General features: G+C 42.9%; 1 protein-coding gene across 3 annotated transcripts in view; it reads left to right on the top strand.

The window, feature by feature from the left end:
• Positions 1 to 11,570, top strand: part of LOC124287222 — a 53,487-nt gene extending 41,917 nt beyond the window's left edge. Inside the window, exons 2-6 of one of the 3 annotated variants that reach the window (XM_046723729.1) lie at positions 3,922 to 4,006; positions 4,879 to 5,205; positions 9,727 to 9,879; positions 11,073 to 11,195; positions 11,393 to 11,570. In XM_046723729.1, coding sequence (XP_046579685.1) covers positions 3,943 to 4,006; positions 4,879 to 5,205; positions 9,727 to 9,879; positions 11,073 to 11,195; positions 11,393 to 11,565 — 840 coding nt within the window. In that variant the 5' untranslated portion in view covers positions 3,922 to 3,942 and the 3' untranslated portion in view covers positions 11,566 to 11,570. Of the gene's footprint in view, positions 1 to 3,921; positions 4,007 to 4,878; positions 5,206 to 6,475; positions 6,802 to 9,726; positions 9,880 to 11,072; positions 11,196 to 11,392 lie in introns of those variants that run through there. The other 2 variants (XM_046723724.1, XM_046723738.1) reach the window with 2 other exon arrangements.
• The last annotated feature ends 1,107 nt before the right edge of the window (positions 11,571 to 12,677 follow it).

Raw genomic sequence — 12,677 nt, 5'->3', positions numbered from 1 at the left:
CAGAGACACCACACTATGTGAATACAGACAGCGATACAGGAGACACAGCCTACTGCAACACTACACAGTGAACACCGTGGAGGTTCAGAGACACCACACTGCGTAAATACAGACAGGGATACAGGAGACACAAGCCTACTACAACACTACACAGTGAACACCGTGGTGGTACGGACACACCACACTACTTGAAGACAGACAGGAGACACGGCATACTATAACACTACACAGTGAACACCGTGAAGGTACAGAGACTCCATACTACTCGAATACAGACAGTGGTACAAGATGCACGGCCTACTACAACACTACACAGTGAACACCGTGGCGGTACAGAGACACCACACTACGTGAATACAAACAAGAGACACAGCCTACTACAAAACTACACAGTGAACACCGTGGTGGTACAGAGACACCACACTACGTGAATACAAACAGTGGTACAAGAGGCAAAGCGTACTACAACACTGCACAGTGAACACCGTGGAGGTACAGAGACTCCACACTACGTGAATACAGACAGTGGTAGAAGAGGCACTGCGTACTACAACACTACACAGTGAACATCGTGGAGGTACAGAGACACCACACTACGTGAATACAGACAGTGGTACAAGATGCACGGCCTACTACAACACTACACAGTGAACACCGTGGTGGTACAGAGACACCACACTACGTGAATACAGACAGGAGACACGGCCTACTACAACACTACACAGTGAACACCGTGGTGGTACGGACACACCATACTACGTGAATACAAACAGTGGTACAAGAGGCAGAGCTTACTACAACACTGCACAGTGAACACCGTGGAGGTACAGAGACTCCACACTACGTGAATACAGACAGTGGTAGAAGAGGCACTGCGTACTACAACACTACACAGTGAACATCGTGGAGGTACAGAGACACCACACTACGTGAATACAGACAGTGGTACAAGATGCACGGCCTACTACAACACTACACAGTGAACACCGTGGTGGTACGGACACACCACACTACGTGAATACAAACAGTGGTACAAGAGGCAGAGCTTACTACAACACTGCACAGTGAACACCGTGGTGATACAGAGACACCATACTACGTTAATACAGATAGGAGACAAGGCCGACTACAACACTACACAGTGATCACCGTGGTGGTACAGTGACACCACACTACGTGAATACAGACAGTGGTACAAGATGCACGACCTACTACAACACTACACAGTGAACACCGTGGAGGTACAGAGACACCACACTACGTGAATACAGACAGTGGTACAAGATGCACGGCCTGCTACAACACTACACAGTGAACACCGTGGAGGTACAGAGACACCACACTATGTGTATTACCTGAACTTCTGGAACATGAGTGTAGCATCAGAAAACAACGACGTTCATCCCTACATGACACTAGTAGGCCAGATGTGGCAGACGCTACTTGGGTACATATGTCCGAACTGATCTCTTAGACCCTCGAATCCACACCTTTCATCTGGTGTCAAGGCTTTGGTGGTTTGGTCCGGCGGTGAGGTGGCCGAGTGGTTAAAGCGTTCCCTCCCACGCCCAGGTCACATTCTATGTTTAGGTACGTTGTCTGAAGCTCATTCCTGGTATCCCTGACATGGTATTGTCTTATACCAGTGAAAACGGTGGTACTTATAAAACGTCTGTACTTATAAAACGTCTGCACTTATAAAACGGCAGTACTTATAAAACGGTTGTACTTATAAAACGGCTGTACTTATAAAACGGCGGTACTTATAGAACGGCTGTACTTATAAAACGGCTGTACTTATAAAACGGCTGTACTTATAAAACGGCGGTACTTATAAAACGGCTGTACTTATAAAATGGCGGCACTTATAAAACGACTGTACTTATAAAATGGCGGCACTTATAAAACGGCTGTACTTATAAAACTGCTGTACTTATAAAACATGTACCTGGCCCAAGACACCCGATATGTGAGGAGTAATATTGTTGATCTTTGTTGTAAAACAATAGTGTTAGATGATAGTTATTTCATCTTACTGACGGTGACGATGCTCTCGGTTTTAAGTCGTAACTGACATTATCCTCTATTTCAGTGCAGTGTTATAACGATAATATTTCTTCCCTTGCCGTCACATTGACATCACTTCCCAAGGTATAAACTTGCTGATGCGTCTGGGGAAACCGAGCAATGCACCGCGAGGGCTGTGGGCGGCGTCAGAATGGACCTGAGATTAGGAGACCCGCCCTATTTGGCGTTGTGTTGAGTGATCGCAGCTGTTACATATGCACTTGAACTATCTTTGGTTGAAGTTAAACGTAAATATTGAAGTCATAACAGCACACCTAATAGCAAGAATGTACTAAAAGACTGAAATGGACATAAAAAGATCGAATTAGTTCTACAATAGTGGCTAGATAAATCAGTAATGACTTGATAATTCATAAGGTCATTGAAATAAAACTGTACAAAATGTTTAAGCTAATTTAGACGTTCTAATATGAACAAGAATGCATTTAATTGATGGAAATGATTCCTACATCAAGAATTAATAAAGAGAGAATTCAAATATAAAATCATATTTTCAGTGAAGTAAAAATGTGTGACCTCTGCTAATAGAGCCAAAACACAGAACAAATTCAAATTACATTTAATGCTCATTTCCTGACTAAAAGTAATAGTGAAAGTGGCAAAAACCTTACAGAGATAAATGGGAATGAAACTCCCACTGTGGGGACTGTGTAATTGCCTATTCTTGGTTAATTACCCCAAATATGAGCTGCTGAAAGCAGACGACATCATGTTGTGAGGGATCACAAGTCTATCACCTCCGGAAGAGTTCCACCGGGGGAGGTAACTCTATTAGGGTAAACTGAATGAAGTGCTCATAAAATCATTAATGGGCGTAACAGAACAAAGAACCCTTGATTAATGTGTGTGCACAGACATGTTCACATTGTCCATGTTTGAGCGTATGCTTCTCTATCTTATTGATGACCTTTAAACGAAATAATCTAATCGAGTGTATGTGTTGAGATAACCACAGTCAACATGGCGTTAAGTCTGTGGTCTGACATGACAATGACAAACAGCATGTGAGCAATAATCACTCAGATGACATGTCAAAATTAAAGTATCTGACCGAAATTGAAACGTCAGCAAATCCCAGAAACAGACCCATATTTAAAACACACAAGATTACATCCAAGCGCCATCATCTCCGATTGCCAATGGATGATTGTCTTCATTGCGGGGTTCCTTTAGTTCCTTTAGTGCTGCAGTGCTAGATGAGGATGGTGACACTGACCCGGACAAATCTCTACATCTCACTACCTTTGTACAAGGGGCGGTGGGGTAGCTTAGTGGCCAGAGCGCCCGCTTGTCACGCCGAAGACCCGGGTTCGGTTCCCCACATAGGTACAATGTGTGAAGCCCGTGTCTGGTGTCCCTCGCCGTGATATTGCTGGAATATTGCTAAAAGTGGCGTAAAACCATACTCACTCAGTCACTCCTTGGTGCATTATTCTGGAATATTTCGAAGGTATTCTGGCATTCACATTAGGTCAACGTATCAAAGTATTTATAGGAGTGAGGGCTTTTTTTCACTTGCAGAAAATACATACCTTTGCACCTGATCAGTATCCGTTACATGAGTACACACGACTCGTTTACTGTCAATATAAACGGCACAGTGATTACAGGGTGTTGTGTCATTGCTACATGTATACACAGGTTTACTCTCAGGGAGATAGAGATGTGTAATATAAAGTACGCGATTTAGACGCTGACATCAAAGAACGTTATTTCAGAGATAAATAAGAGAAGAGATTGCATACTGTGACACTGTCCTGGAATATCGGAACTGCTAAGGTCACCAATATGTAGAATAACAGAATGGATGAGCAACTGCTGTGTATTTTACAGACGGACCACACTGACTGTAGGATGGTCATGTATCGGATTTCACGACTGATGCTACTGACATTCGTTGGTTTCACAGAACACGTAGGTGGGTGTTCGTTAAACGGACTAGTATTTTCCTGACATATGCAGTTAGCTACCTGATACTAGTATCGTAATATAAACTACTTACTCTTGTGCATATGTTCTTCATGCAGAATAGTCTTCCAATCCAATGTTTGCAGTGTCGTGTTAATGTGACTCACAACAACGGTGATGCAATACACAGTGCCTTTCAGAAAGTGGTCAGATGTAACACATGCTGTATTTCGGAATACATCATTGAGTACTTTCTGAGGGCAGTGGGTTCGAATCCCGATTCGGATTTAATGTAACAGAAAACTAAATCAACGTCTTTAGCGCTGCAAACCCGTGTAAGATGCGGGTCAGAATGAACCTTCAGTAACCCATGCATATTCTTGTCGTAAGAGGCGACTGACGGGATCAGCTGGTCAGGCTCGCTGACTTGGTTGACACATGTCATCGGTTCCCAGTTGCACAGGTCGATGCTCGTGCTGTTGATTACTGGATTGTATGGTCCAGACTGGATTATTTACAGATTGCCGCGATATAGCTGGAATATTGCTGAGTGCGGCGTAAAATTAAACTCACTCACTCACTTTAGCTCTGCAGCTATGAATTCATCAGCATGTTATTAGTAGTTACTTCTCAATATTGAAAGAATGTCTATGTACTCAGAAACATTCGAGAAGGTGAAATAACCTTCAATTAGGAAGACTAAAAAAGACAGTCGTTCATATGGGATGACATTAACGGCATGGAAAAATGTCTTTACTTGTAATGCAGAACAGCATACGAGCAATCCTTATCTTTTGTACATCACATTATACTTACTAACTTATTTTTGTCCCCGGGTTTAATAAGATTGTGATATCTTTTTTCATGTGCGATTTTTATCAGGTTCTTTAGTGCTGACAAGTTCCCCCATGACAGCGACAGACGGAGAACTGTTCACCCTGATCTGCAGCAGTAACACAACTGGGGGACAAGATAGACAGTGGAACAGAGATGGTGTATCACCAGTCTTCACCACAAAACAAAGTTCCACCAGTCCCAGTGTAGGCAACAGTTACATCTTCGACAGGTATCTGTCAGGTCGTGTCAATGTGAGCTGTAATGCCACACAACACAATGTGACTCTCAGGATCAACTCCGCCGTAGACAATGGATCCAGGTGGCAGTGTGTGGATCATTTTGACAGTCAGACGAGCAATACGATGGCGATATGTGAGGCGCTGTGTTTTCTTTGTTCATTATCAGCAACAACATTGCATCATTAGATTTGTCAGCACCAAGCCGTTGGTCGACAACAAAATAAACACCCAAGACATGCATCAGTTTGGACATTCCCCCAACTGATAGATCAATCTTCAGCACAGCCTGTTACAACATACATTCTGTAACCAGACGCAAAACGGCTGTTTCTACAATATCTGTACATCAACATAATCTGAAACCACCAGATATCCTGGTGAGATGTACAAAACTGCTTCAATAATGTAGATTTACTACTTACCAGTTGCCGTGCATATATCCCAACTCACTGATAGTGTCTGCATTAATTCTAACTTCAGGTAGCTAAAGTTATCTCCCTTAGACTGTCAGCGCCTGTCACAACTCACCCGCTTATCGTCTCGTCACATTTCTAAGAAATGTGGAGTTTAATGATGCATGAGGCATTTTTGAGTAAAAGCCAGCAAATAGCATTTTCTAGGGTAGTTTTTCGTGCTGAATACGAATCTGTTGTTTGCTAAGCTCAAAAATGCCTAATTAGGTCACAAATTGGGGTCAAAGGTCAATGAGTGCAAAATCCAAATTTAAAAAAAAATGTTTTATTTATCATTCTCCATCCATACAATGAACTCTTTTTACAATATATTGATTAATAATGTTACCACAGGATTTCAAAATGTTGGATTCATGGAAATGCTGAAGGAAAAAATTTGTATTTTTGCAAATATTTCCCTTATGGAGCGACTTTTAGATTTTGCGTGAAGGGCTACTTTTTACAAGCATTTTGGCAAACAAATGCAAAGCAAGGCTGAATGTTTTCTTATTGTTGACAGAATTATATTCCAGGCAAACTGTTTAGATAACAAAATTTGCATATGAAGTTCATAATTACTTCAAAGGCGTTTTTACATGTATGCCACACGAATGCTTTTATTCTGCTTCACATGCATGTCAAATGAATCAAATGAAACTGCTTTCATTCATGCAGTGAGGTTGATTAATGATTTTAACAACATAATTACCCACAGAACAGTTCAGGAAATCACAGGAACAGGTGGGAACCCTATCCGATAATGTGTCAAATACATAGTATGAAGATGAAGGCGAAAGTGGAAAGTAAATGCATACAAGCCATGTGCTATGACTGAAGGATCCATACGAGCAATCCTTATCTTTTGTACATCACATTATACTTACTAACTTATTTTTGTCCCCGGGTTTAATAAGATTGTGATATCTTTTTTCATGTGCGATTTTTATCAGGTTCTTTAGTGCTGACAAGTTCCCCCATGACAGTGACAGACGGAGAACTGTTCACCCTGATCTGCAGCAGTAACACAACTGGGGGACAAGATAGACAGTGGAACAGAGATGGTGTATCACCAGTCTTCACCACAAAACAAAGTTCCACCAGTCCCAGTGTAGGCAACAGTTACATCTTCGACAGGATTCTGTCAGGTCGTGTCAATGTGAGCTGTGATGTCACACAACACAATGTGACTCTCAGGATCAACTCCGCCCTAGACAATGGATTCAGGTGGCAGTGTTGGGATGCTTTCGACAGACAGACGAGCAATACGATGGCGATATGTGAGGCGCTGTGTTTTCTTTGTTCATTATCAGCAACAACATTGCATCATTAGATTTGTCAGCACCAAGCCGTTGGTCGACAACAAAATAAACACCCAAGACATGCATCAGTTTGGACATTCCCCCAACTGAAAGATCAGTCTTCAGCACAGCCTGTTACAACATACATTCTGTAACCAGACGCAAAACGGCTGTTTCTACAATATCTGTACATCAACATAATCTGAAACCACCAGATATCCTGGTGAGATGTACAAAACTGCTTCAATAATGTAGATTTACTTACCAGTTGCCGTGCATATATCCCAACTCACTGATAGTGTCTGCATTAATTCTAACTTCAGGTAGCTAAAGTTATCTCCCTTAGACTGTCAGCGCCTGTCACAACTCACCCGCTTATCGTCTCGTCACATTTCTAAGAAATGTGGAGTTTAATGATGCATGAGGCATTTTTGAGTAAAAGCCAGCAAATAGCATTTTCTAGGGTAGTTTTTCGTGCTGAATACGAATCTGTTGTTTGCTAAGCTCAAAAATGCCTAATTAGGTCACAAATTGGGGTCAAAGGTCAATGAGTGCAAAATCCAAATTTAAAAAAAAATGTTTTATTTATCATTCTCCATCCATACAATGAACTCTTTTTACAATATATTGATTAATAATGTTACCACAGGATTTCAAAATGTTGGATTCATGGAAATGCTGAAGGAAAAAATTTGTATTTTTGCAAATATTTCCCTTATGGAGCGACTTTTAGATTTTGCGTGAAGGGCTACTTTTTACAAGCATTTTGGCAAACAAATGCAAAGCAAGGCTGAATGTTTTCTTATTGTTGACAGAATTATATTCCAGGCAAACTGTTTAGATCACAAAATTTGCATATTAAGTGCAAAATTACTTCAAAGGTTAATGAGTGTGACAGGATGCGATAGGCGTTTTTACATGTATGCCACACGAATGCTTTTATACTGCTTCACATGCATGTCAAATGAATCAAATGAAACTGCTTTCATTCATGCAGTGAGGTTGATTAATGATTTTAACAACATAATTACCCACAGAACAGTTCAGGAAATCACAGGAACAGGTGGGAACCCTATCCGATAATGTGTCAAATACATAAGATGAAGATGAAGGCGAAAGTGGAAAGTAAATGCATACAAGCCATGTGCTATGACTGAAGGATCCAGGCTGTACTAAAAGACTTTGCTATCACATATTTGGTTTTAGGAATCTTTGTGCCAGAGGATTTTGTTAGTTGATGCACTGCTAGTACTTTTTTATTCAAAATGTGCAGTGTGTGTGTACCAGGAGAGGTCATCAGTGGCGGTATATACGTAGCCAGCGGTATATACTTAGCTAGCGGTATATACGTAGCTGGCATACACAAATTAGGGAAAAATATCAGCCCTAGGATGCTCTCACACACACACACATGCACGCACGCGCACACACACGCACGCACACGCACACACATACACACACACACACACTCTCTCTCTTCTTTCTCTCTCCCCCCCCCGTGTCTGTTTGTCTGTCTGACTTCCACTTGCACTAGGCTGCTGTGTTTGGACCTATGAATCAAGATGAGGATGGTGACACTGACCGGGACAAATCCCTACATCTCACTTCCTTTGTACAAGGGCCGGTGGGGTAGCTTAGTGGCCAGAGCGCCCGCTCGTCACGCCGAAGACCAGGGTTCGGTTTCCCACATAGGTACAATATGTGAAGCCCATGTCTGGTGTCCCTCGCCGTGATATTGCTGGAATATTGCTAAAAGTGGCGTAAAACCATACTCACTCACTCACTCCTTGGTGCATTATTCTGGAATATTTCGAAGGTATTCTGGCATTCACATTAGGTCAACATATCAAAGTATTTATAGGAATGAGGGCCCTTTTCCGCTTGGAGAGAATACATACCTTTGCACCTGATCAGTATCCGTTACATGTGTACTCTCGACTCGTTTACTGTCAATATAAACGACACAGTGATTACAGGGTGTTGTGTCATTGCTACATGTATACACAGGTTTACTTTCAGGGGGATAGAGATGTGTAATATAAAGTACGCGATTTAGACGCTGACATCAAAGAACGTTATTTCAGAGATAAATAAGAGAAGAGAGTGCATACTGTGACACTGTCCTGGAATATCGGAACTGCCTAGGTCACCAACATTTTGAATAACAGAATGGATGAGCAGCTGCTGTGTATTTTACAGACGGACCACGCTGATTGGTCAGCGGTATATACTTAGCTAGCGGTATATACGTAGCTGGCGTACACAAATTAGGGAAAAATATCAGCCCTAGGATGCTCTCTCTCACACACACACACACACACACACACACACACACACACACACACACACACACACACACACACACACACACACACACACACACACACACACACACGCACACACACACACACACACACACTCTCTTCTTCTCCTCTCTTTCTCTCTTTCCCCCCCCCGCCGTCTGTCTGTCTGTCTGACTTCCACATGCACTAGGCTGCTGTGTTTGGACCTATGAATCAAACACGGTGTTGGTGTGTTTTAGCACCCTTGTTTTTCGCTGTTTTTGACAATGAGTCATTACACTGAACCTCTAAGAATATTGAATCAGTTGCTTCACTGCATGTTTTTCCAACATGTCGTTCAAAGTACCCATTAAGCACACAAAACGTTGCATTTACCTTAGAGTATGAATGACCTCACCACGTTTAGGTTTATATATAACTATCAAATTGTAGGGTGTTCCCATACTTTTTGTTTGTAGTATATATAATATAGGCCAAACTATTGTGTGACATTGTGCCTTTAATGACGTAAACCACTCACTCATTCGCTCTCTAACAGAATGTGCCTAAGACGGAAAGTTTTAACCTTTTGGTACTTATTAACTTGTCCCCTTTGCTTCAGATGTGACTGTTCACCAGTCAACACACTCTGCATCAGTTTCTACAGTTTCTACAACAACCACAACATCATCATCGTCTGCGTCAACAGTTTCCCCAGGTGACACTAGTATGTCCATCAGTACTCCCCCTGTGACAACGACACAGCAATGTCCAGGTAGGCTCGTAACGGACGCTGGCTTTACCTTCAGATAAAACCCAGATCTGCTGGACAAGTAAAACAAAACATATTTCGTGGGCGTGGTGGGCGAGCTGTCTAAGGCGCGAGGCTAGTGATCCAACGAGCTTGACAACCCCGGTACAGTATCTGTGTGCAGACTCTTTCAGTGCCAACCTGTGACCGGCAGACTCTCTCAGTGTAGTGAGAACCTCTCAGTGTTGTCACAACCCCTAGTGTACAGTGCACAACTCTGTGTGCAGAGTCTCTCAGTGTTGTCACAACCCTTAGTGTACAGTACTTAAACAACCCAATCCGGTGGTATATGACCAGATGGTGGCCACATGAATACGTTCAAACACTTAGTTGCGAGTGCAGCAATGTGCAGTAAACTTGGACAAAGTACTGTGACTATGTGTCCCAGTCCACCCAGCTGTGAATGGGTACCTAGTAAGGATGCGAAAGTCACATTAACTCGGTGCGCCTAGTGGCTGCAAGAGTTGTATGATGCCCCAGGGAGTTGCGATTGATAATGTAATGTGACGTTTGAGACTGACATCCAATAATCGAGGGGAAAACAACTTGTGATGCGCCTTAGAGTGATCTGGAAGTAGGTCATATAGGGCGCTAAAGAAATGTGGCATATAATAATAACAGAAAAAGTACTAGAAAAGTGAATCAATTGTTAAAAGTTATCAATATCTCTTCTGAAATCAGGAGCTCAACCTACAAGATTGTCACAGAACTGACCATCATTGAAGACACCGAGAATGTTGTATAACTTTAACCAGAGTTACATATACTGTTCCATATTGTGTAGTTGACCAGTTAAACATATGCAATGACTTAAAACAACTGGAGTGATACGTTTTCACATTGTTTAAAATTGCATACATTATAATAATAAAGTATATACACTTAAACGATTACCATGTTGTTTTATGTTTATTGTTTAGATTGTGTAGTATGTTTGAGCAATGTTACATCTACTCAGTTTAACACTGTTATGGTCATTAATGTCTGTAGTATTCATTCATAGAGCACGACAACAGATTCGGGGAGATATTTGTGTCCACGTGTTGGGAAACCGTTCACTGATTGTAATTCCGACTCTGTTCTGGTAGCGTGAGCCCCGAGCCCTAACAAAATTCGAATTTTGACCCAGGATAGTGACTGTTGTTTCCCATTTACAGCGTGTGTTACCTCCCCCAGTGGCGTCTACGTAGCAGCTGGAACTGTTGGCGGTGCTGTGTTCGGCAGCGTCGTCACTGTCGTTGTCGTCGCCCTGTGGACGCACAACAAGAACAAGACCAAAGGTGTGGAACATGCCTTGTTATAGGTGTTACATGCATGATGTTATCACAAAAAAACAAGAATGAGAATGACTTAGACAGTCAAAAACACAAGAATGCTTTGTACACTAAACATGCTAGGACACGAGTGACGTAAACGGAAATTTGTCATAAAATACTCTCCGTACTTGAAGTAACATTTGAAGTGTTATTTGTTTCAGATGCCCAAGCTACAAACGTATACGCCTCTACATCAGCGTACGATGACGTCGATCACCAATACGCCATGGCTCCGAGGCAGTACGTCAACACCGTGGAGGGTGCAGAGACACCACACTACGTGAATGCAGACAGGGATACAGGAGACACGGCCTACTACAACACTACACAGTGAACACCGTGGAGGTACAGAGACACCACACTACGTGAATACAGACAGGAGACACGGCCTACTACAACACTACACAGTGAACACCGTGGAGGTACAGAGACACCACACTGCGTGAATACAGACAGGGATACAGGAGACACAGCCTACTACAACACTACACAGTGAACACCGTGGTGGTACAGTGACACCACACTACGTGAATACAGACAGGGATACAGGAGACACGGCCTACTACAACACTACACAGTGAACACCGTGGTGGTACAGACACCACACTACGTGACAGACAGGGATACAGGAGACACAGCCTACTACAACACTACACAGTGAACACCGTGGTGGTACACTGACACCACACTACGTGAATACAGACAGTGATAGAAGAGGCACTGCCTACTACAACACTACACAGTGAACACCGTGGAGGTTCAGAGACACCACACTACGTGAATACAGACAGGAGACACGGCCTACTACAACACTACACAGTGAACACCGTGGTGGTACAGAGACACCACACTACGTGAATACAGACAGGAGACACGGCCGACTACAACACTACACAGTGAACACCGTGGAGGTACAGAGACACCACACTACGTGAATACAGACAGTGGTACAAGATGCACGAACACCGACTACAACACTACACAGTGAACACCGTGGTGGTACAGAGACACCACACTACGTGAATACAGACAGTGGTACAAGATGCACGGCCTACAACACTACACAGCTACAACACTACACAGTGAACACCGTGGAGGTACAGAGACACCACACTACGTGAATACAGACAGGAGACACGGCCGACTACAACACTACACAGTGAACACCGTGGAGGTGTGGCACAGACATATGTCCGAACACTCACCCTGACCACACCTACAAGGCTTTGAATACAGACGTTCCCTCCCAGCCCAGGTCACATTCTATATTTAGGTACAAGATGCCCTGACATGGTATTGTCCCAGTGAAGATGGCGGTACTTATAAAACGCGTACCTACTTGGCGCCCAAGACACCCGAGATGAGGAGTACTTTGTTGTAAAACAATAGTGAGGCTGTGGGCGGTGTCAGAGTACCTGAGATTAGGAGACCCCCTATTTGGCGTTG

The sequence above is a fragment of the Haliotis rubra genome, unplaced genomic scaffold (assembly GCF_003918875.1).
Source record: "Haliotis rubra isolate DU_JTF1 unplaced genomic scaffold, ASM391887v1 Scf1106, whole genome shotgun sequence".
Taxonomy (NCBI): Eukaryota; Metazoa; Mollusca; class Gastropoda; order Lepetellida; family Haliotidae; genus Haliotis; species Haliotis rubra.
Note: the sequence above shows the minus strand (reverse complement) of the source record. Positions and strands in the feature narration are given on the sequence as shown.